The sequence below is a fragment of the Python bivittatus genome, unplaced genomic scaffold, assembly GCF_059951505.1.
Source record: "Python bivittatus isolate LINGU-HERP-01145 unplaced genomic scaffold, Pbiv_v1 ctg000610_np1212, whole genome shotgun sequence".
NCBI lineage: Eukaryota > Metazoa > Chordata > Lepidosauria > Squamata > Pythonidae > Python > Python bivittatus.
Window position 1 is genome coordinate 44,911,752 of NW_028277088.1, and position 26,023 is coordinate 44,937,774.

General features: G+C 36.2%; 1 protein-coding gene and 1 long non-coding RNA gene across 5 annotated transcripts in view; one reads left to right on the top strand and one right to left on the bottom strand.

Moving 5' to 3' along the window:
• ULK4 (unc-51 like kinase 4) overlaps window positions 1-26,023 on the bottom strand; it is a 183,322-nt gene that overhangs the window by 89,452 nt on the left and 67,847 nt on the right. For all 3 annotated transcript variants that reach the window (XM_088150921.1, XM_088150922.1, XM_088150923.1), the window contains 7 exons: window positions 23,682-23,738; window positions 19,878-19,929; window positions 19,679-19,773; window positions 16,071-16,122; window positions 15,840-15,981; window positions 14,820-14,912; window positions 11,532-11,580 (listed from right to left, as the gene is read on the bottom strand). In XM_088150921.1, the coding sequence (XP_088007047.1) occupies window positions 11,532-11,580; window positions 14,820-14,912; window positions 15,840-15,981; window positions 16,071-16,122; window positions 19,679-19,773; window positions 19,878-19,929; window positions 23,682-23,738 (540 nt within the window). The remainder of the gene's footprint in view (window positions 1-11,531; window positions 11,581-14,819; window positions 14,913-15,839; window positions 15,982-16,070; window positions 16,123-19,678; window positions 19,774-19,877; window positions 19,930-23,681; window positions 23,739-26,023) is intronic.
• Window positions 1-26,023, top strand: part of LOC148214615 (uncharacterized) — a 137,894-nt gene that overhangs the window by 70,233 nt on the left and 41,638 nt on the right. The window contains exon 4 of one of the 2 annotated variants that reach the window (XR_015797964.1): window positions 16,953-17,767. The exons of the other annotated variant lie outside the window; for it this stretch is intronic. This is a non-coding gene — a long non-coding RNA (uncharacterized LOC148214615). Of the gene's footprint in view, window positions 1-16,952; window positions 17,768-26,023 lie in introns of those variants that run through there. 2 annotated transcript variants of the gene reach the window in all.

Sequence of the window (26,023 nt, forward strand, 5' to 3'; positions counted from 1 at the left end):
TTTAGATTAGCTGTAAGGCAGGATAATGCAATTTAATGTTTGAGACTGCATTGCAATTAAATATAATCATGTTCCATTAAGCATGCTTTCACTTCTGTTTTTACAAAATTGTTTGTTTATGGTTCCTTAACTGTCTACTGAAATAAGCTTTTACACAATTTCTTCATTTTTCAAAATGCATTCCTCTTGAGATTAGAGAAGGATAATTTACATTTTTCAAATGTTGCAACTATACTAGCATAACCATTTGCAGAGGCACAGATTTTGTTTTCCTAGTTCCTAGAAGAGATCATTAAGGTATAATTAGACTCTTATTCATGAGTATGAGCATGCTTGCTATGGAGATGCCATTCACCCAATCAGCATCCTCTGGACCTGTACTGAATATGAAGGGCAGCACACATAATCTCCACTTCAGTCTCTGGAGAGTTGTACATTAAACAAACTGCACTAGACATCTCTTTCTTTCTCTTTTGTTATTAATGGAATCTTATTCATGCCTCCAGTGTTTTTTCAAACTCTATTATTATCGATCAAAATTGCTAGACTACTTGCTTTCAGCAATATGCTACTGTACTGCTATCCAGATGCGGGTCTTAACGACAGCTATGTGTGGTGAATTTTAATCTCATTCTGCCCTGAAACCTATCACAAGACACACAAAAGTAGAAGTGGTACTATACAGAAAAATATAAATCAGCCCACTTATAAAATAACTGGCTTTTTCAGAAAATGAGTTTTCTGAGTTTTTAAAAACTCAGTATTTGCTGCAGAAAAGTTATACAAAAAATGTATGAATTTGACTAAAATATATACCTACCTTCTGAGATTTGTGGCTAAATTGAGATTGAGGCAGGTCCAGAACAGATCTTTTTCTGAAACTCTGGAGAGTTGCTTTCAATTAGCATACATAATACTAATTTACACTAATCTTCAACCCGATCCAGTAGAAGGAAGCTTCTTACTTTCATTCCTACAAAACCCTCAATTTCTATGGATTCACATTTTCAGCTCTGCCTATCCACACTGTTCTGATGCCATGACATCTTGGGGAACAAAAGCATCAAGGAAAAAAAAATCTGCCTGTTATTTTCTGGTTCCTTGCCTGAATTTTAACTATTTGTTGTGCACCCCTTAAATGTGCATGCCCTGATCCTATAAAGATGTCCTTGCTTTGTTAGGCTGCAGATCATATATAAGAGAATCATCAGATATGATTTACTAGAAATCAGGAAGAGTACATTTTCCTAAAGTCAGATAAAAGTACATATTCTTATCTACTCCCTCTGGACTTCTGTTGAATATGATTAGGTCAATTAATTTATTTCAAAGCAACACCAAATAATTCTAAGGTTGACTACTTAACTTGTTGCAAACCGGTACATAAAGAAATACATTTCTTTATGATTAGTGAACTGTATGCAGATGTCTGATAAAAGTGAAAGTGAAGGACGATACAACCTAACAGCATGGAAACCCATTTCTAATTTTTATTCCTAGAACTAATAAAAATGAAGATATAAAAATCAAATCTATTCAGACAAAGCATATAATGAGAGATTAGCATTAGCAACTTCTTAGGCATTTGATTTATCTGAAACTCTATTATCTTGAACATCAAGGTGTTAAATGAAGTTTCTTATAGATACTTAGACCACAAATACTATCCCAACCCAGAAAACTGAATGTTTTCAGAAGAAGTCAGAAAATATTTAAAAGCTAATCTATACAATATACTAAGTATGAAGTGTGCTGCTACTTCAGTAGTATAAAAGAGGAAGGGATGAATATTGCTTAAGAGCAATACTAATAATGGGGGTGGCTAAAACTCCCCTCCCAGCTTGCTTTGTAATTTTCCCATACATTGTTAAAAAAAGAAAAACTCAATTGTCATTAACAGAGTTTTCTATTAAGTGTGTGTGTGTGTGTGTGTGTGTGTGTGTTGGACTATGCAAAACAAATGGCAGGGGTGGGGTTATATCTCCCACCTATATGGGATAACCTTGATTAGAATCAGGATATCCCGTACCAAACTTATGCTACTTTAAAAATAAATGAAGGTCTGCTGCAAGCAATATATTTAACATATCACATAGATGTAATATACAATATATAATGTCAGATAATACCAATATAATGTTTCATTTAAAAATTAAGATATCTACATGAAAATTGGTTAGAAGTGCAAGACAATACGCTGTATTAAAAAAAAAAAAAAGCTTCACCTTAACCTCTACTTCAGATTTCAAGGAGCCCTAGCAAAATTAATGCAACAGGCACTGTAATACTCTCCTTGAAGACTGTAAATAACAAGTTGATGTTTCATTCAGGGCACAATGTTGCACTTCAAGGATGAATTCAGCGTTATCACTGCCATTTTCAAGCGGACCAGAAAAGAGAATGCAATGTGAATCTAACTGGGAGACTGAAAGACCAGAATAAAACAGAGAATGCATTTATAACCACCTTGTCAATGTGAAGGTCAAATCAATCCTTCCATCCATTTTTAAGGAAGGGAGAGAGAAAAATGCATTGTGCCTTACAAATAGCTTTATAAACAAAACTGTTAATTCCCCAAAGTATTTCTAAATTGGGTACATTAACTAGTTGTTGTTAATGCATAACATTAAAAGTCAATTTAAGTCATGGCATCATTAACTCTGGATATTTTAGCTGAAACTGCATCCTCAAAAAATGCTTATACAGGTAGTCCTGGGGTTAAGAACACCCAGTTTAAGGATGACCCATACTTAAGAACAGAGCCTACTGTAGCAAAATTCAAGTTAAATATATAATGATTCGAGTTGAATAAACAATGATTCGAGTTCATTATATAATACTACTTATACAGTATTATACAATAATACTGTTCCGGCTTACATACAAATTCGACTTAAGGACAGACCTTGGTAATGGAACTCATTCTTAAACTGGGGATGATTTGTATGCCCTTAACATCTCAGAAGGGGGATGAGAATTTTCTAGTATGTTACATTCCTAAGCTTTCCAACTGAGACATGCTGTTTCATTCTACTTAAAGGTAATATAAAAATAGTTAGAGAATGAAGAATCCCATTTATATAGTCAAGACCTGGATGTAATCTATTTTAATAACAGAGTTAAAATGGCATTAAAAGAACCTACAAAATCCTTTTTTTGGAGTGTTGAAATCCGGCAAAAATGGCACCAGAATAAGCAGTATATCCTTCCCCATTAACTGTCCTCACAGGACTATAATGTTTTGAGAAAAATTTAAAGGCACTGTAGGCAAAGAGATGGAAAGAGGCAAATTTATATGCATTAAACCATTTTATAAACAGAGGAATAATGTCTGATACGGTGCTGAGTTGGAGATCTACAACTTTATGGCTGGCTACAACTTGTATACAAGTTGTGGAGTCCTTGGAGGTTCTCTGAGCTTGGTTGTTTTCTTGCAAACGTTTCATTACCTAGGTAAAATCTTCAGTGCTAGAATGGAGTGGGGTTTGCCCTCTGTTTGTATACAGTGGCATGCCCTGACAGTGTTGGTGTGTGTGAGTGTGTGTGTGTGTTTCTCCCTCTGGTAGTTCCTTGATTAGGGTATTGTTTACTGCTTGATTGTATGTCTTGGTGTTAATCTCTGTTATCTGGGTGATGATTGGTGGTGAGATGTTCTGGTCTTTTGTTTCCTTTTTGTTGTCTCTTTTGAATAGTGTGTAGATGTTGTTTTTCTCTATGTGCCTGTTGATGACTGCCTTGTCTGAATATCAAGCTTCCAAGAATTCCCTTGCATTCTTGGATTTAGCTTGGTCTAAGATGCTGAGAGTTTCCCAGTTGAAACTATGGTTAAGTCTGTCCATGTGTTGAGAGATTAAGGAGTTTTCATCATTTCTTCTGACTGCTAGTTGGTGTTCATGGATGCGCTCTGCTAGCCTTCTGCCTGTCTGTCCAACATAGTGGTTGTTACAGTCCTTACACTGTCTGTTGTAGATGACTCCTGTTTTTTTATTCTTGGGCTACTGGGTCTATTGTTTTGGAGGGCTTTAGTTGGTTTGTGTGCTACAGAGATGTCACGTGGTTAGTCTGTTAGTTGTTTTTGAGACATTTCTGAAGGCAGTGTTATCCTTTTCAGAGCTTGTGTTGCTTGTGTTGTAGTAGGTTGAGTGGTCAGGCACTTTTTGATAAAGTTCTGTGGATATCCATTTTGTTGGAAGATGTTGTATAGGTGTTCTGTTTCCTTTTTCTGCTGTTCTGAGTTGCTGCAGTGCGTTTGTGCTCATTTGAATAATGTTCTTACACAGCTCCTCTTGTGGAAGGTTGGGTTGTTACTTTGGTAATGGAGTACTTTAGTACTTTGGTTAGTGTGGGTCGTTTTCTGATAGACTTGAGTTTCTAATTTGCTGTTGTTTCCTCTGCTGATGAGGATATCCAGGAATGGTAGCATGTTGTTGTTTTCTTCCTCTCTGGTGAATGACCATAGTTTCAACTGGGAAACTGTCAGCATCTTAGACCAAGCTAAATCCAAGAATGCGACAGAATTCTTGGAAGATTGGTATTCAGACAAGGCAGTCATCAACAGGCACATAGAGAAAAACAACATCTACACACTATTCAAAAGAGACAACAAAAAGGAAACAAAAGACCAGAACATCTCCTCACCAGCAATCATCACCCAAATAACAGATTAACACCAAGATTATCACCAGACATACAATTCAGCAGTAAACAATACCCTAATCAAGGAACTACCAGAGGGAAAAAATAAAAAACAAAACAAAACCCACACCCCCACCCACACCCCCACTGGCAGGGCGTGCCACTGTATATAAACAGAGAACAAACCCCATTCCATTCTAGGACTGAAGATGTTACCTAGCCAGGTAACAAAATATTTGCAAGAAAACAACCAAGCTCAGAGAACCCCAAGGACTCCACAGTTCAACCCTGAGCTACATATATTCTCTTCTATTGTATATAAGTTCTACAATCCCTTAAAGATGAAAATGTAAAGGAAACAGATATACGTACCTACCTACCTGTTTATGACTTTGAAAAAATAATTGTTGAAGTCCAGGAAACTATTAAAGGCAGAGTGTAAACAAAATTATGTTGTATTATTAAAGGTTTATGGAATGCAGACTCAAACTTTAAAACTTATGGGAATGGGAGCTTGAGTAAAATATTGCAGATCAAATGTTTTACAGAGGCAGAAACTGTTATTGTAATTGAGGCAACTGTGGTATTATATCCCGATATTTTTTTAAAAAATTGTGAATACTGTATCTAAGGACTGTTGGAATGGAAATGCTAATATTGTAACATACGAGCCTGTTTGGTGGGATTGCTCAAAGATGCAGTGGTTTTGGTAATCAATTTTTAAAGAGATAAATAAGGTAAATAAGGTTTGTACACCACTTGTTTTAGCTACATTGGAATTGTCTTTCATTATTGTTTGATGGAGAAAATGGAAATATAAAACCCAAGACATGAATAGATTTATGCTAGAATACCTACAGACCAGAAATTGAGGGATATTAGTTTTCCAACTTTAGAACTAAATAATTCAGAAAATGCTATTATTTATTGATAAATTCAGGAGGGGGAGGGGAATCAAGAAACTGACATTGCAAGTCCCCAGGGAAAGGAATATCACAAATTTGCTTTCTCAGATTTCAGATTCTACAAAAAGATTTGCAATTTTTTCTATTACAGGAAAACAGATAACAAGTACAGTAATTGTTCTGTACATGGCTTTAAACTGAAAGTGTGCAGAAAGAAGTGCTTTCAGGTCTCTAAGCTCTATTGGCTTACTCATAATTTAACACAGAAGCAAACAGATACTTAGAGTGGTAAATGAGGCAAGCCTTGCATACAGCAAAATGCAGTGTTCCTGCCTGGAGTTTGTAAAAGAGCTTTCTAGGAAATGGGCTAAAACATTGAAGTAAAACAGCCTGAATTGTCAAGAAGGAAGTTGATTGGTCTAGTGCCAGGGAGATCCACAAAATCCAGTTCAAGATCAAAGCTGTAGGTCCATCCATAGGGCAAGTTTCAAGAGGAACAGACATCGCAGGAATGCAGGTCATGAAGCAGGAACACCATTTCTAATAAGGAGGGAGGCCTGGGGAATGCTCTTATAGAAGCAGGAGTTACTGACCTGTTAGAGAAACTGACATTCTTTCTTCTCAAGTTGTGCAGATCTCCTTTTTAAACATCATATTCTAGGGCTTGGTGCTTGCCCAAGATCAGGATCTGACTCCTTATTATTCAAGTCAGCCTCCACCTATGCTAAATATATATCATTACTCCTGAGAGCCCCAATGCTTCACAGCTGGCAATGTTGGCTTCTCAGGATATAATAGATTGAAATATTGCGCCAATCTTGGGCCATGAACCTGCTCTGCATACTTCCACATATGTTTCTACAGTCCTTTACCCTTCCAGCTTTCCAGAATATGGCCTACTTCTTGCTTTAGCTATTCCTGTATGATAAATGTGGAGGGTAGGGATCCGAAAGAGGTAAGAACTGGCAGAATGGGCTGAGGGTGATACTGGGATTCACAACAACCTATGGAAGACAAGGGTGGATTTTTAGTGACCGAGGAAATTTCAGGTGAAATGCTCTCAGGTTGATGGTCACAGCTGCAAATGAACTGAAAAACCAGTAGTCTTGCTTCTTCAATGGTCACAGTGAAGCAAGTAACATGTTGAGACCCATACTGAATCACCAATTTCCAGGGTCCTATCAGGTTGCCAATGTCAGTATGCAAAGCACTTTTATGCCTTTTGACTTACTGATACTTTTCTTGTAGGACCTGATGCAGGATGTGCAATTCTTGCAGTAGTTTCTATCAATAGAACTGAAGATGTGGGATATGCAGAAGGGAAAGAATATGGGTGATATCAAAAGTTTGCAAAGATATTGGGTTTTCAAGGTAAGACATCAGCTTGGTGATGCAGGTACTATGGACATGAGTTACCCTGAAGTTAAACCAAAAGAATACTGAACCCTGGAGTCCCTGGCTCTCCCCGTCCTCCTATCAACAGGACTACAACATTGTCTATGGTTTAGCTTATGTGCATCCTGGATGTGCAGTCTAAATTACAATATCTCTGTGGGTTATTACATCCATTTCATAAGTACCATCAGGCTTCAACTGCCAAGTGTTCCTTTTCCCAAATAACATGATGTTGTTCAGAGAGACTGCTTTTCCTGGAATAGGAACATGAAGGCAAAGTCTGGGAGCCTTCCATAGCCTATAATAGCACATCTCCTACTGCCCCCTCTGGCACATTTATTTCTACAACAAAGCAGTATATGGGATCAGAATATGTTGGGTGGTAAAAGCCTTCTTTAAGTTCTCAAAGGACAGCAGCACCCTTTGAATATCTTACTGTTCAAGGAGGCCGCTAAACCAGACTGGATTCTAAGCCAGACTGGATTATGGATTTTTCTGGGTCTGTTTGAAGTCCTTCAGGTAAAATGTAGTTGATGGTGGTTACTTCAAAATCCTGAGCTTGATGTACAGATTAATTTGCAATGACCCTATATAAATTTGATTAACAGCTAATTCTGCTGAAACTCTGGGATAGATAGTTAGCCCAAAACAATGCACAGTGTTCTTTCCCATTCCTTGGATTCATTTTGAAGGAAGAAAAAGACTTGAACAACTTGACAGTATGTTCTGGACAAACTGTCTTGCTAGCAAAATAGATTGTGCCACAAATTTTCATGTATTACTTTATGGTGTAATCCTAGGCGTGTTTACCCTGATATAAATACTACTAAATTCAATAGGGCTTTTTTCCCAAGTGTTCAGATTACTTTAAATCTTGTACAAATGTAACATGTAGTTTAAGAAAAATCAGAGTTAAAGAAAAATGAAAACCCTTCCTTGGAAAGATTTCTTCTAGAAGAGGGACTGAGCTGTTAAATTCAGACAAGTGATTTTCAGAGAGAGAATAATTTCTATTGTGGTCCAAAATAAGGAATTATTTACAACACATCTTCACCTAGTTTATTCTACCACAATGATTTTTCATCTATTTGTATAAGTTCTACAGCAGAAGCACCATAATGCTGTTTGCACAGAAAGCCTGATATACTGAAGAAAGCACTCTTGGACATTCTTTCCACCTCATTCTAGAGACCATTGAAAGGGTAGGGCATATTTAGTTCAGATTTGGAACTGGAGTTAGGCATCTGTGACAGTCTACCCCATACATAGCTGATCCCAAGGGAGAGACTCCAAAGATGGTGACTCGTATGGGAGAACCACTTCAGGGATGGAATGAGGGCAAAGGCTATATTATATTTTGCCCAGTTTCTTATTTTACGTCTGGGAGAGTTAGGCAGTAATGCTATAGGGAAAGATGAATGGGCTAGACAGAAGTTTGGTTATTCCTTCACACAGACAGATTGTGGTAGCTACCCTGGATTATCCTCTGGCCTGTAGGTACTACTAAAAAATGCCATAATAATAATATCTCTGTCATCCATTATTCGATTATAGATGAAAAGGCTGACCTAGTGTGCATAACCAAATCAAAGATTGGAGATCAGTTATTACTCTTTCTCAGCTGTACTTTCCAGATACTCTTAGATGCAAAGACTTTACCTAAATTAAATTGCAATCATGCTTCATACAGTGTTTATTAAAATCTACTAGAATTTTCAAAACTTAAAAGATTTTGTGAGACTTGCCAGAGCAAAATAACTTGGAGGAACACTTTACACAAAGGATAACAACGCTGTCCAGGTATTTTGGACTACAAATCTTCTTATCCCTAATAACTTAAGACCAGTGGGGTTAAGAATGAAACTTACATTTCCCAGGTTCAAGAGAGTCATTACATCAAGACAGGTAGTCCTTACTTACTGACCATTTGTTCAGCAACCATTCAAAGTTGCAATGGAACTGAACAAGTGGTACTTATGATTGGTCTTCAAAGTTCTGGCTGTGGTAGTAGACAAGGAACAGAAGACACCAGTGGTGATAGATACAGTAGTGCCAAATGACAGCAACATCAGGAAGGAGTATGAGAAGCTGGAGAAGTACCATGGCCTGAAGGAGGAACTAGAGAGGATGTGGAAAGTAAAGGCCAAAGTGGTCCCAGTGGTAGTAGGAGCACTCGGGGCTATGACTCCTAAGCTGGGAGAGTGGCTCCAACAGATCCCAGGAACAATATCAGAGCTCTCTGTCCAGAAGAGTGCAGTGCTAGGAACAGCTAAATACTGTGCAGAACCCTCAATTCCCGGGCCTCTGGTAGAGGACCTGAGATTGAGGAAGACACATACCATCCATAGGTTTGAGAGGGGAATTTTTATTATATGCACACACACACACACACACACACATATATAAGCTTGGATTGCTATGAATTGCAGTAAGCAGAACTTGCATTTCATGATAATACATTCTAATCTGCAATGAAGAACTTGATCTAGTTATGTCTGTGAACCTTTGTGAAGCCAAGTCCTGAACAAGAGGTCAGCATCTGGATCGCTGAGATTTTCAGTTCTGCTTGGGGAGAACCCTGACAAGTAGGTGTTCTAACTTAAAACATTTGGAGAGTAAACTGCTTTCACATTAAGCAGTAATTAAGAGAGCCTGCGGGACAGGCTACCCAACTAATTACAAGCCCAGTAGGTCAGTTCTTGCCAGTCATCTAGGAAGGACACCTCTGCTTTTTATATGGTAAATCCTCAGTTACTTGGAAAATGTCATCCTTCTTCGTTGATTACATAAATGTTCCTATTTTAACATATATTTTAAATTATTACTAAATTCATTTTAGAGCTTTAATACAGGTAAAACTTATTTCTTCAGTAAATTAACATTAAGCATACTAGCAGGAAAAAATGTGTTCCGAGACAGCATTAAAAATTGATCTAAAATCATATATATTTATATATATACATGGATTAGTGAAATCCATGAATTTGTGATTTTTTTATGGAGAGAAATAGTTAAAATATTTCAATTGAAGATACTCATTTCTCAATGAAATTAAATTAATACTTTGTTTTCCTTAACATTACATTAACATTAAAAATGGATACAAGGAGTCTTGGATAATTACTGCATCTAAAGTTTAAAAATTAATAAACTAAGAAAAGGCACATCTCTAAGATTTAGGCTTTCTGGAAATTGACATTAACACAGTATTTTTCTGTCATCCATCTTTCCCAGTCTAACAACTCATACATATTAATTTCATTTCACAGAAGAAATGCAGTAAATTTAGCATGAGCTCTGCTGCTGATGTAAGCTAACATGAATTAGCCATGGAAGTTGCTAATGTAAGAAACGTTATGATCTGAATGCTGTTGAAAACATTATTTTTTATCAGTCATTGTCAGGTAAACTAAGACAAAATTTAAAAATCCATTGTACTTATATCTTCATATGTTTTTAGATTATTAATGAGTGCAATTACGTGAGATCTTGATTCACAGATTCTTCAGATTTCTACACTGTTAAGATGAATGTGCTGTTATTCATTCTACTTAGCCAAAAATTAGAGATATAATATTTTCCTTTGACAGGACAAACAGAAGTCTCTAACCATGATTACTTGACTTGGGTGTCCAGATTCACAATGCACTCAAGGCTTGTTCCTTGAATTTGGCTAGAACAGCTCTTATATGGAAGTTCCAAATCATTTTTTAACATTGGTGGGGGTTTTTTCCCTTGAAATGGTGCAGAAACTCAGTAATGGAGCTGTCCCAGAAAAATATATAGAAAACATAAAGTACCTTTATAAATCCTATATACACAAATTAGTAATTCCTCTGGATTGTAGCCCATGTATACAATCCAAGATATGTCATTCATACATTTTGAAATAATATTTTTAGACTGTCTGATTTAGTCTGATTTTTGTGGGGCTGTCATATCTAATTCTTTCTCACGATGTTTGGATATATCAGGGGACTGATGCAAAAGTTAGAGATCTGGAGACCTATACATTACTTTTTGGGGTTGTGCAATATTTGGGATTTGATTTGGAAATCTTCCAAATCAGCTTCCCCAAAGAAAGTGGGTAATCCTGGGTAATCCTGAAAAAAGATGCAGCTTCTTTATTGAATCGCAGACAGACAATATATTCATATTCACACATTCTAAAACATTTTGCCTTGTAGTTGCATAAGCCTCTATATACTTCCTCATAGTGTACTTTTCTTATTGCTAAGCTAGGCAATCACATCTGAGGCTGAGGTTTTGTGTGTGTGTGTGTATGTGTGTGTGTGTGTGTATGACTTTATTTATTTTATTTTACACCATTTTATAAAAGAGTGGCATGTACTGTAGTAAAATCAAAGCTCTGAATAAGAACATCTAGAAATATTTTATTAGAACAAATCAAACTAAAATACAAATCAACAAGGAATTGCAATTTCTATGGAAAGTAACAGTACAAAATTAATCTGAGAAGGCTGCCCAGTCTTTCTGAGAAAATAACATATCTCTAAGTTCATACGAGAAAGCAGAATACAATTAGTAGTATTTTAAAATTATTTTAAAATCATGTGCTTAAAAATATATCCTTACCAGGATAACTTGAAAAATTGTTGGAACAAGGTGGATTTCTTCAACCAGTCTGTGAGAACACCAAAATAGATAATTAAATAATTAAGCAGTAAGCAATGAGAACAAAATTGTTTCTGTAATAAAATAGATAGTCCTCGCTCACCAACCATTCGTTCAGCGACCATTCAAATTTACGACAGTGCTGAAAAAGTAGCTTTATGTCTGGTCCTCGAAGCTGCGGCTATTGCAACATCCCTGTGGTCACATGATTGCGATTTGGGCGCTCAGCAACTAGCGCTCATTTGCAACAGTCACAGTGTCCCACAGTTATGTGATCATCATTTGTGACTTTCACAGCCAGCTTCCCATAAGCAAAATCAATGGGGAAGCTGGCAGGAAGTCACAAATTGCAGTTATGTGATGCCATGCTTAATAACTTGCAATGATTCACTTAATGACCACAGCCAGAACTGACATAAGTTAGCGCAGTCACGTGACATCATGCTTAATAACCATGCCACTTAGCGACAGAGTTGCTGGTCCCAACTGTGGTTGGTAAGTAAGGACTACCAGTAAGTGTATTATAATTATAAATCATAGAAACAAAATAGAAATATACAATATATGTCATATAACAAGTCACAGAGCATAAGATCAATTTAATCAGCTGTGCATTGTAACATAAATTATGCAACCTTTAGTCACTTATTTGGAAATAGCTGGATCTCAAGCTGATAAAAACAAAAAGAAAATATATAATTTATCCACCCATCCTACTTGTCTTTTTTTTCTAGGACATTACATACATGAGACGGATATTTCTGTAAAAAGGACAGTAAGTCTTTGTTGTGAAATTCTGTGATCTAGAACCTTAAACCATAACTACCATTTTAGTTAAACAAGTCCCTTCAAATCTATTAAAATATAAGAAATGCAATATTTCTTTGGAAATTATTCCTTAGTTTACCTCACTGTTGTGAAGTATGTTAGTGGAAAAGTACATAAATTATACAGATATATAATTATCAGTTTTTAAAATGTATTTTAAAATCAGTCTTTAAAAATATATTAATTTACTTAATTATAAATCCATCACATGGACAATATAGTTGATAAAAAACAAACCAACATGTATATGCTAAAATTGCGCCATACTGAAATAGTATGACACAGTTTGTGGTATCTTGAATGCCTAAAATAATACATTTGTGAAGTCCCTCCCCATGAATAAAACTATTTCATCAACTGGTAGGAAGCCATCAAATATCACTGGCAGTTGATTTCCATGGATTTAGCCATCTAAAACTCTTTGCCTAGACAAGGAATCAGAGAATAATACTATCAAAGTTCCCTCTAGGATTTGTACTCCACTTTGCCTGGGGAAGCCTGCAATAAATTTGCTCAGGCAAACTTGTAGTGAGTTTTGATAGTAGTCCTACTATACAATTATGCTGTCAAAATCCAGTGCAGACTTGCCCAGGGAAACTGGGAACACCCAAGAAGTGCTTTTCATCTCGGTGGGTTGGGCTTCAATTAGTTTAAATCAGTAATTAAGTGAACTAACCATAATTACTTTGATTATATTCAAGATTGTGTCTAGCATGTTAAAAAAGATAGTAGTTAAAGCAAATATTAACTAATGTAATACGTGCACTCAACCACATTTATGCAGTGGAATTGAATCTATTAAATATATGCTTACCATTCAGTTTTACATAGACATTTAACTATAAAAACAATGAAAGGTATTTTGCCATAAACCTGTATGCTAGTTCACCTTATTAAATATATTTGATGAAGTAGATTTGAGTCCATGAAAGCTGCTGTCATTACCTTAAAGAATGGAAACCATTGATGGACTATTTGCAACATGCAGGCGGGGTGAAGCTTACATGGGGATTTGAAGATTAGATTATAAATGTAATGGAATATGTTTTGACAAAGAATTATTCCTACTTAATGCATTAAAAACTAGCACTTATGACACTCTTATTATTCTTAAGACCAGAGATAGATTGGAAGCTATCTATTTTTCATGTCTTTATTCTTTTTCTTTTACTTTATCTCACTTTTTCTTTTCCTTTTCTTTATAATTTGTGTTTTTAATTTTCTTTTTCATTTCTAACTTTTAACTTTGTAATCTTAAAATCTTAATAAAATACTATTAAAAAAAAAGAAATTTGCTGTCATAATTAACCTGCTGGTCTTTTAAAATACCATAAGACACTGTTATTTGTGCTGCAATATGCTAATATTGTTATTTTTCTGGAAAATGTAGTTATGAATCATGAAAAAAAAGAATAATATTCCAATACAGTGGAACCTCGGGTTACGAATTTAATTTGTTCCGTGACTCTGGTCGCACCCCGAATTGGTCGCAACCCAAAGGAAATTTCCCCATAAGGTTCAATGTAATTACCATTAATCTGTTCTGGCGTGGAAGACAGGGAGGCAGCTATTGCTTGGAGGAAGAGTCCCCCTCCCTACGACCACGTGTCAGGGGCGGAAAATGGCCACGGACCACGTGTCAGGGGCGGAAAAATGGCTGCGGACCACGTGTCAGGGGCAGAAAATGGCCACGGACCACGTGTCAGGGGCGGAAAAATGACCGTGGACCACGTGTCAGGGGCGGAAAATGGCCGCGGACCACATGTCAGAGGTGGAAAAATGGCCGCGGACCACGTGTCAGGGGCGGAAAAATGGCCGCGGACCGTGTCACGGGAGGGAAAATGGCCGCGTATCCTGTTCGTACCCCGAGGCAGAGTTCGCAAACCGAGGTAAATTTTTGTGGCCGGAGCTGGTCGTAACCTGAAAAGTTCGTTAACAGAGGCGTTCGTAACCGAGGTACCACTGTATGTTACACTAAAACCGTGTACAAAATTTGAGATTTCAAATCACAGTTTCTACTCAATATTAACAGTTTCAGTTACTCTATCAGAATTGCCTTTTTAATCAGTTGACAATGTATCGCTATAGATAATTAATCAGGAATCCCATCATGCTCAATAGAGCTTACTCCTTGGTAAATGTGTTTAAGACTGAATAAATAATGACAGTAACATCTGATGCCCAGGATCCAAAGCATGTCATAAAAATTGTGAATTCATAGGATTTTAGGTTCATTTTCCTCAAAAGAGCAATTCTCTGGAAATCTACTTTTGAGACTGAAGAAGCCAGTAGTAGCTGGTGTCCAGACAAGTAAAGTTATATATTTTTTTCAAAGGGGACAGTGGGGTCAAAAAATCCATCAAAATCATTAAGTCTACCTAGTTCTCTATACTGTGATTAATAAAAGGAGAGTTTCCTTACCCTATAAAAGCAGGGTTGTATTCTGTAATGGAAATCAGCAGCTTCAGTGCATAAGCTGGCATTGGGTCAGGTGCCATTAAAATCTGCTCAAATCTAACTCAAAAGGAAACACATGACAAAAAGATAACCATTTCAAACATAATTTTCTGTGAGAAAAGTTGTTTAATACCACTCTGTCTTGAAATGTAAACAACTCATCTTCTTCTACCTCTGGTTGAACTCCTGTCACTTCCACTTGATTGATAAGGGGATAGATATTACCCAAATGGTGACCTATTGTAGCTGATACAGATACTTCATTTTTATAATCTGTTTTAAGTCAGATACACACACTATAGCTGACAGCTTCTCAGGATGGTCTCAGAATGCTGAAAGAACTCATGAAATATTGTAAACTATTAAAAATCCTTTAGTCTTTAATGTAGCAGCAATTGTGTGAAAAGAGATGCAGCAAAAATGAGTACAATATGAACTCAACATAGTAAGTACAGTTATAAATACTATCTGCAACATCATAAATAATGAAACATTGTTCCCAGTTCCAATCATCCTGAGAAAAAGCAGCCTGTGGTTCATGGCCAAGAAGTTGAGTTGTCTATACTTTACCTTGCATAAGGTAAAGAAGTACCTTAGATAAAAACAGAATTGCATAATGATATTTGCTTTACAACAGGGCAGACTTATCTTAGCTAGAAGGCAAAATCATTCTTATAAGGGCAGAGCTGTTACTATCTGCTACTTTTTACAAGGAATCTTTCAATATATGCATGTAACTCTATCTATACATCCCTCCATCAGTCCATCCATTATCCTTCTTGATCTTTGCCCATAAATCGACTAAATAAATAAATAAGGCGAAAGGCTCCATAAGCTTCTTACATTATGACTAGCAGACAAAAACATGTTATACCTTATCATGATTAGCATCTCTCATACTTTTGTCATAAAAACCAAGCTATATTTTAGAAAAGTACAGATAATCCAAATTGATTATACAACCAGCTTTGATTTGGTACTTACTGAGGCAACAATGAGTTCCTAATGAGACATAGAAGTTTGTTGTTTGAATTAAGATTCTCTTTCTCTTCAGCAATGACCTTGTGGCTTAGAAGTAGTGAAGTACTTTCTGTGAGCAACCGCAAGCTGAAGAGTCTCCATTCCACTAGAAAAATCAATATAACAAGAACATCATCACATTTGTGTCTAATTAAAGCAAAAGGAGTATCTTGGTTGATGTGGCTGTATATTTACCATTTTGACTGAAGACCAAGGAAATTAAAGGTGGCAGGACACAATCCATAATCTAAAGAGAAGAGTGTAGTAAATGTCTGGTTTAGATTACTCATACATTAGAAAATGGAAATCTTATAATTGCAATCTCTATTCATTTCTTCATTATAATCTTTATTCATATATCTGATCAGCCATATTTAATCGTAACTATAATGAAAATTAACCTACTTTTTAATGAAAAGAAGGATCAATATGAAAGCTAATACGTACATTGTACAAATGGATTCTTTCTGTATTATTTATGAAAACATGTGATGTTCATTCTGAACATTTATATCTGTTCTTTTTTTCATTTTTTTTCATTTTCAGGATTGGCACAAAATATTTTTCATATTTATGTGTTGCTTACATAATATATACTACCTCTTTAATGAAATGGGTGCTAGTACTAATTAAGTTCAGTAATTTTTCTCTAGTGAAATTTCCCCTAGATCAGTGTCTGAGGCATCATATGAGCATGAGGGTCCAAGATCTATTTTTTTAAATAAACTGAAAATGCCCACCATATCTTCTCAGATCTTTGAGGATTGCACTGTAGCTCATTCTGCTGTTTATCCTGACTGAATACAAAACATAAATTATCCTACAAACATAATGGTTAAGAAAAAAAAAAAAGATTGTTGAGCTCAGCAAATTGCTCCCTTGAGAACAAAAATTCTGCCACTTTACTGCTTAAATCCAAAGCCTAGCAGCTGAGGTTAGGAAATAGATAAATATTATAAAGTAGTGTGAATATTATTGTCAGCTCTCTTGATAAAAGTCAGTAGTAATATGAAAATAATGCTTTCTCATGAAGGTATACCTAAGGACTGTAAAGCTCTTAATTCCGTTTTTTCTCAGGTCGACTTCATTGCTGATCAAGAATGTAATCAAGAGTCATGTATTTGGAAACAGCTCATTTCCACTTTCAGTATAGTACCACAGTGATACACAGTACACACAAACTAAACATGCTTTTATCAAACCAAGCCATTTACTACAGCCAAAAGTCCAGAAAAAGCATACTTTCCAAAAACCTGAGAAAATTCTTTCTTTCTCTGTATCAGTTATGCTCAATATATTTCAACTGTATCTTATTTTCAAACTTCATGTTTTTAGAGATTTTACTTGTTCATCATCACTACTGATGCCTGGGGCACATTGTCACCGCAGGAACTGATATCAGGAAAATTAATAGACAGTATAATCATATAAGTTCTAATAACCTTTATGGGGCTCTTAACTTTCAATCTACATTTTCTGATCTAGCAGCCATTTGCTATTTACTGTCAATCCAAGACAAATAACAATCACAGATACATATCCAGAGAATTGGATATAATGGTCTAATCCATATGAAACAAAAATCAGGCCTCAAAGGACTCCCCTGTGATTATTTCTGCATCATCAAGGAAATCTTGGGGGGTGGGGCACTGGGAAAGCAAAAATGTAACACAGAAAATTGGGAGAAATAATGAAGGGTTAACTGTTCTCAGAAATGGTACCTGGCTGAACATGCCTTGCTTAAATTAAGTGAGATTGGGTTATGAGTATTTACTGTATTAGAAAACATTCTCTAAGTAAGAGGATGCTATATTAGCAATAGTATATTACTCCACTGCTGCATTTGATCTTTCTGCTCCAGGAACCAGATGGTCCCAACAGATTCCAGAGGGAACTCAGGGTCCTTCCCAAAGATTTGGCAGTCAGCCAAAGCTTTAGTCATCATTTGGAATGAGAGGACAACTGGGGCTTCTGATTGGATTGTCCCTATGTGGCCTCTCCTCTCCTGTAGATCCTGGGTCTCCTCTTGCTTTATGGAGGAGCTTAAGGAGATGAAGCTGAGGAGAAGACATCTAGAGTACCACTGAAGGACAACATGGAGTGAATCCAACTGAACATGATAAAGAGCCACTACTAGGACCTACCCTGTGGCAATAAGAGTCACAAAGTGTTCTTACTTTTCTACCCTTATTGCATCTTCTGATAGCCACCCGGTAGCCCTATTTTGGGTAACCTGGTCTGTTCTGAGGAAGTTTGGGATGGAGATCTATTTACAGGGCCATGGTGAGAAACATACTAAATATCTTGCAGATAAAGTTGCTCAAATTCACTTCAAATTGGAGGTCCTGTTTGAAGAGCAGGTAGCCAGGGGGGCCTTTGCACAGCTTTTCTGGGTCAGGAGGCACTCCGCATGGTCACTTGTGTTTTGATCACCTCCCAAGTAGATGATTGCAATGTACACCAAATGGAGTTGCTCTTGAAGAACATTTGGAAGCTTCACTTGGTCCAGAATGTAGTGGCATGGGCAATTACAGACCTTTGCTCTGTGAGCTACACTAGCTCCCAGTTTGCTTCCAGGTACAATTCAAGGTGCTGGTTATTGCCTATAAAATCCTACATGGCATGGGGCCAAGGTATTTGATGGACTATTTTATTGCCAGTGCTTCTACCTGTACCATTACAGGTCAGCTAGGAGGACATGTTTTGGGTTCTGTCAATCAGGGATCGTCATCTAATAGGGTCCAGGGAGAGTGTTTTCCATAGCTGTGCCTGCCCTCTGGAACACCATACCATCCAAGATTTGGCTAGCCCCAACTCTGCTCACCTTTCAGAAAGCCTTGAAGTTATTATTGTTTTCCCAGGCATGGGGCCAGGAAAGTAATTAAGCCCACACTGCTGGTGTATGGTGTTTTCAGGAGCCACTTTGTGTTTTAGTTGGTTGGGAAATGTATTTTATGTATATTGTATTTATATTGAATTTTTTAAAATCCTTGTCAGCCGCCCAGAGTTGCATTTGTGAGATGGGCAACCGTATAAATTGATTTAAATAAAATGAAAATGCTATTTAACATCAATATGTTGCAAGGATGAAGTCTGAACTGAATATGAATGATAGATCCATTTACTAGTAAATATCTTCCTAGAAGCCAAAATTGGAAATCCTAGTAGATAAACAAAGAAATGTATTTCTGAGATTTCCAAGTCCAAAACGTAGTAATCTTTGACATAGTTAATGTAAGGTAAAGCATATATTATACTTATTAAGTTTTGTTCAGCACCTAATATTTATTAAATGCTTAAAAAATAATAATGGTTAAGATAGCTGTTTAAAACATGTTTAGGCTTTCTTAAAATGTGGCCAGTAAGACAGTATTACATGAAATCTCAGATAACCACCACTACCATATGTTATATGAAATGTCATCATAGTCTTATTGGTCCTGGAGGCTTGAACTTTACTCACAATAGTTATATAAAAGTCCCCTCACTGGTACAGCCAGTCAACAAAAGAAAAATTAAAGTTTGTGTCATGTAAAACTATACAGTGTCTCTTATCAAAAATTGACCTTATAAATCACAATCAAATGTAGAATACTGAAGGTTATTTGCTATCATTTTTGTATAAAATTGGGAAAAAAACTTTACTCAAAAATAATTTAAAAAACTTTTATTTACAAAAATTCATTTAAAACAGTTAATATCTAAAGCCATGATCCTAATACCTAATGAAAAATTTGAAATACTGTTTTAGTAAAAGTGCAGTCTGTAAGCATGCATCTGTTTTACGTGGTACCACAACTTACTGTTGAATAGTAAAGCATCAGCAGTGCTGGATGTTGAATTATTGCTTCAAATGTTAATAAAACAGTCTTAACCAGTTCTTCTGAAGCTGTTTGACCTGTTTGGGTAAGGGCAAAAGGGTAGCATATATTTCAGATATCAAAAGAAAAAAAATGTGCTTTTTACAGTAGATGGCAAATACAGTATCTTGAAAATACTTACCTATTGCTCCATCCAAATTAGTTTCTCCTGTATTTATTAATTTGATAAAATTCTGAAGAGGAAAATGTAAAAATCAATGTATATTAGCATATTCTTTCTCATTTTGAAGATCTGCACTATTGCTTAATAAATATAATATAGAATGTCCTCATAACAGTGATAGTACATGAAAATAAATGAGAAAACAGGACTTCCTGCAAAGTAAGAGAACATACTATTGCAGCTTCAATATTTCAGATTCATTACTTTTGTCACATAATTTTAAAGTTCTGACATTATAGCATGGTCAACGTTATTGGGTGCTGAATTAGCATAATGAATATAAAGAAAGATAATTTCTAGATAAAAGCCAAAAATTGAAAGGTATATTTTATTAGTAAGTGAAGATACAATTTTCTAAAGGGATTCTGAGATTTAAGATATAGCTATGTAGAAATGAGTTCATTAAAAAGACCGTGGGGTACCTGGAAAATATGTCTTTATGTTATTTATGCCACTCTGTGGATGCACTTTTATGGAAGTAAGAACTGCAAATTATATTCTTCAACATTTAAGAATAACCTAAATAAATCATCCATCTGAGGACAGACAAAAATGAAATATTAATGCTGTGGGATAAATAAATGCTTCACTATTATTCCCACTGCTCTTGTGCTGTTTATATCCTAGAGAAACAATAATCCTCAGCAAAATTTAACTATACATATTTCTTAATTTTTATCAGGTCATATAAATGAAATACCTTTTTAAACTGGGGGCGGTGTCAGAAAAAAAACCGGTTTGTTGATTATAAACAATGACGACTTTGACACATTATTTATTTATATACCATTTTACATTTGTAATAGAAAAGCTTGAAGTACCTTGACAGTGCTCAAAATATAACATACAAATGCAGATTACATGTTAGACAAATGACAAGCACCTTATCAATTAACAATTGTAATGTTTTAAAAATCCATTCTGTTTGTTGAGACAAATACATCTGCATTTGCATAACCAATCTCTCTTCTGTCTTCCCCTCCTTCCTCCTCTCATCCCAATTATCAGTCTAGCCACTCCATTTCACTAATGAACTGAGCTATAGCTCACAAAAGCGTTATGCCTTTAATAAAATTTGCTAATCTGACAAGGTATTACCAGAGCCTGATTTTGGGCTACCATAGACCACGACGGCTCTGCTACAAAATGCCTGTGATTTAGAAATTATACATCTCTTGATGCAGCTTAAAATTGCATTTGCCTTTCTTACAGCTCCACTGCTAGTTTATATTCAGTTTACAGTCAACTAATATTCTAAGAATTTGTTCACAAATACCAATACCAAGCCAGGTATCCTCAATATTATATACAGTGCATTTGGAAAGTATTCAGACCCCTTCACTTTTTTCAATTTTGTTATGTTGCAGCCTGATACTACAATCGTTCAAATTCATTTTTTTTCTCATTAATCTGCACTCAGTATCCCATAATGACAAAGTGAAAACAGAATTTTATAAATGTCTGTAAATTTATTAAAAAGAAAAAACTGAAATATCACATTGGCATAAGTATTCAGACCCTTTGCAACAACACTTGAAATTTAGCTCAGGTGCCTCCCATTCCTCTTGATCATTGCTGAGCTGTTTCTACACCTTGATTGGAGTCCACCAATAATCAAATTAAATTGATTGGACATGATTTGGAAAGGCACACACCTCTCTATAGAAGGCCTCACAGCTGACAATGCCTACTGTACCAGAGCAAAAGCCATGAGGTCAAAGGAACTGCCTGTAGAGCTCAGAGACAGGATTATTGCAAGGCACAGATCTGGGGAAGGCTACAAAAAAAATTCTGCTGCACTGAAGGTTCCCAAGAGCACAGTGGCCTCCATAATTCTCAAATGGAAGAAGTTTGGCACAACCAGGACTCTTCCAAGAGCTGGTTGCCTGGCCAAACTGAGCAACTGGGGGAGAAGAACCTCAGTAAGAGAGGTGACCAAGAACCCGATGGTCACTCTCACTGAGCTCCAGAGATCCTGTGTGGAGATCGGACAAAGTTCCAGAAGGACAACCATCACTGCAGCCCTCCACCAATCTGGGCTTTATGGCAGAGTGGCTAGACGGAAGCCTCTCCTCAGTCCAAAACACATGAACACCCACTTGGAGTTTGCAAAAAAGCACCAGAAGGACTCTCAGACTGTGAGGAACAAGATTCTCTGGTCTGATGAAACCAAGATTGAACTGTTTGGCCTCAATTCTAAACGTTATGTCTAGAGGAAACCGGGCACTGCTCATCACCTGCCCAATACCATTCCAATAGTGAAGCATAGTGGTGGCAGCATCATGCTGTGGGGGTGTTTTTCAGCAGCAGGGACTGGGAGACTGGTCAGGGTTGAGGCAAAGCTGAATGGAGCAAAGTACAGAGATATCCTCAGTGAAAACCTGTTCCACAGCGCTCAGGACCTCAGACTGGGCCGAAGGTTCACCTTCCAACATGACAATGATCCTAAGCACACAGCCAAGACAACACAGGAATAGCTTAGGGACAACTCTGTGAATGTCCTAGAGTGGCCCAGCCAGAGCCCTGACTTGAACCCTATTGACCATCTCTGGAGAGACCTGAAAATGGCTGTCCACCGATGGTACCCATCCAACCTGATTAAGCTTGAAAGGATTTGCAAATAAGAATGGCAGAAAATCCCCCAATTCAGGTGTGCAAAGCTTGTTGCGTCATACCAAGAAAGACTCAAGGCTGTAACTGCTGCCGAAGGTGCTTCGACAAAATACTGAATAAAGGGCCTGAATACTTATGCCAATGTGATATTTCAGTTTTTCCTTTTTAATAAATTTACAGACATTTCTAAAATTCTATTTTCACTTTGTCATTATGGGGTACTGAGAAATTTCCCCCTCCATTAACATGTTAATACTTTTAAGGAATGTAAAAGTCATATAAAATTTAATTTATGAACAGTGATAACGTTTCTATATAGATGACGTATTATTTAAAATAATTAAAAGTATGCGCAGCCATTGATTCAGGCATTAACATAAACAGTGGTTCAAATGTAATTACTATATGACAGTGACAATATGCATCTGTGCAAAAAGTAATTTGCAGAATGACTAGCATCCCATGAAAAGTCCAAATGTATGCTGTTGTCTTTCTGTTATTATGTTTGTTCTTTGACTGTAATAAACTTTAATTCATTATGGGGTACTGAGTGTAGATTAATGAGAAAAAAAATGAATTTGAATGATTGTAGTATCAGGCTACAACATAACAAAATTGAAAAAAGTGAAGAGGGTCTGAATACTTTCCGAATGCACTATATATATAGAAAAGAAACTTGATGAACCAATGATCTTTCTGAATTTTGAGTGGCTTCTCAGCAACACTCCCATTTTATAGAGTGCACAAGTTTTTACCTGAAGTCCTTACTTCAGGATTTTCACTTCTGCTGCTGATAGGATTCAGTTTATAGACCTCCTAATCAAGGTAATTTTGCTTTGGCTAAATTCATCCTTACCCCTCCTTGTGAGGTTCAGTCTATCTCATTCTAGCAGCCATCATATAGATAACTGATTCTAGAATCAAATTTTACCACAATTAAATTGGTTTTTAAAAGAATTTTGCAAAATTTCTGTGGAAACAGTCATTCCTTTTTCCCTTTACTAAGGATATATTACAGAAAAAAAAACAGTACATGAAATTGAGACATATACATCTAATATATAATAATAAATACTGTTAATAAAGTTTGTTTTCATTTTAATTACATCCTCCATATTTTCAACAATGTGAGTAAAAACTGTTACTTACCAGTAAAGTTCCATAGCTGCAAAGAAACTCTTCAGTTACAATGTGAGGACGAAATACCTATATGCATATGTATTAGAAAAAATAGTAAGTATTTGGATAATAAACATGTTTATGCAGTATAATTTAAACATTATTTAATTACTGATAAACAGTCTTAATAAACAGAAAAAACAGTTTTAAATTTAACTATCAATCAATCAAATTTATATAGCTGGCTGTCTCATGGATGTGATTCTGGGCAGTGCACAATAAAAATAATACAATTAAAAATAAATCTTAAAAACCATTAAACAACTAAAACATTAAGAAATGTGCTGCTGAGAAATAAGAAGAAATTTAGAATTAGAAAGGCACGATCTGAGGTTTGTATGGCATGGTTTTCTATGGTATGATAAAGTGAAAGTTTTCTATGGTACAATAAAGTTAAGGTTAATGTAGGTTTTAAAAAATACTTTGTCAGAAGTGATATTGAGAATACAGAATATTGAGAATATGGAACAGATATAAACCCATATTGTGCCCGAAAATGCCTTTATGGATCTCAGCACAAGAAGCATTTTACAGAAAAGAAACAGCAGGTAAAGAGAAATGGTTAAGCTATCGAGAGTTTTAGAACAAGAACGTGAATGAAATCAAGAGAACAACTGGCTGCAGAGGGATTTAATTTTCAACGGTTTTCATATCCAAAGCTAAGAGAAAAATTCATGGTAGATAACAGGATATTTGGAACTGAGCAACAAAAGACAGAATTTGAAGTTGAATTATGTACAAATGATGAATATGTAATTGCCAAAATGTATAAATTCTTGCTGAATTTGAAATGGAGGATGAACAAGTGAAAGAGTATATGATGAAATGGGCTAAGAATTTTGGGCATTAACATATTGTTGGAACAGTGGGAAAACATGTGGCTGAAAGGATCGAAATTCACATTATGTTATAACTTAAAAGAGAATTTCTATAAAATGATGTACCATTGGCATATGACTCCAGGAAAATTAACCAGAATGTATCAGCGTACTTCAAATGTATGTTGGAAACGTGGGCAACGTGAAGGGTCATTTTATCATGCCTAGTGGATTTGTAAAAAAAGCCATAAAATGTTGGGTTCAAATACATACATGAGACAAAGAATTTTAAAGATTAAGATTCAACTGAAATCAGAACTTTTCTTGTTGGGATTAATGGACAGACAACTAGAAAAGAGTCATGGAGACTATTTTTATATATGATCACTGCTGCAAGACTACTATATGCACAAAAATAGAAAGACTGATATACCCACAATGGAGGAATGGTTGGTAAAGATGATGGAACTAGCAGAGATGGCAAAATTACCTTGTTTGCTTAGAGAAAGATCAACTATTACATTTATTAGTGACTGGAAACCCCTTATGGACTTTTTGCTGAAAAAAGAAAAACATGAACTTGTGATTTATGGGTTTGACGATTAGTACCTTATGGAAGAAGGAAATTATGATGTAACCTTAGAGAGAGAGGGTAAAATATAAATGTATTTATATCCGCTGTCAAAAAGATCGGAAGACACTTCTTTATAATCTTCTCTTTTTCTATTTTCTTTACTTATTCACTATTCTTTATTTTCTTTGTTGGTTTTCTAGTATTTGTATTGCTTCTATTTCATTAAAAATTTCTTCAATAAAAATATTGAAAAAATAAACAATTAAAACATAAATATAACTAAAACCATCGGAGAGTACCTTCAGGATTTTATATATATTTCACAGGTTCCCCACTTCCATGGGATCCCCAAGCCTGTTGACAAAACCAAGTTTTAAGGGATTTCTGGAAAATCAGTATGCTTGGGGCCAATCTCACTTCAAGGGGGATAATGTTCCACAGGGCAGCCACGGCAGAGAAGTCTCACCTCCTGGGTCACGTCAGATGGAACTCCTTAACAGACGGATCCTGTAAAGGCCCTCCTACCACAACTGTTACCTGCTCTTCGAGAAGGAGTCATGAATCTAGAAGGACCTTCAGATTGTACACAGAGCCTGTTTGGGGCACTGCAACTCTATTCCAGCACCAAAAGTGGTAAATTCCCAGATCCAGAAGGCCCCAAAACCCAAAGCCATTCAGTCTTGCCAGGGTTCAGCTGAAGGCTGTTGTTTTTCGCCCAGACATCCACAGCCTCCAGGCACTGAGACAGGACATCAACATCATTACTTAGTTTGCCTGGAGCAGTGATGTATAATTGGATATCATCAGCACACTGATGATACTCAACCCATGGCGACAGTTGATCTCACCCAGCAGCTTCATGTTGATGTTAAACAGGAGTGGGGAGAATACCGAACCCTGAGGAACCCCATACAACAGAG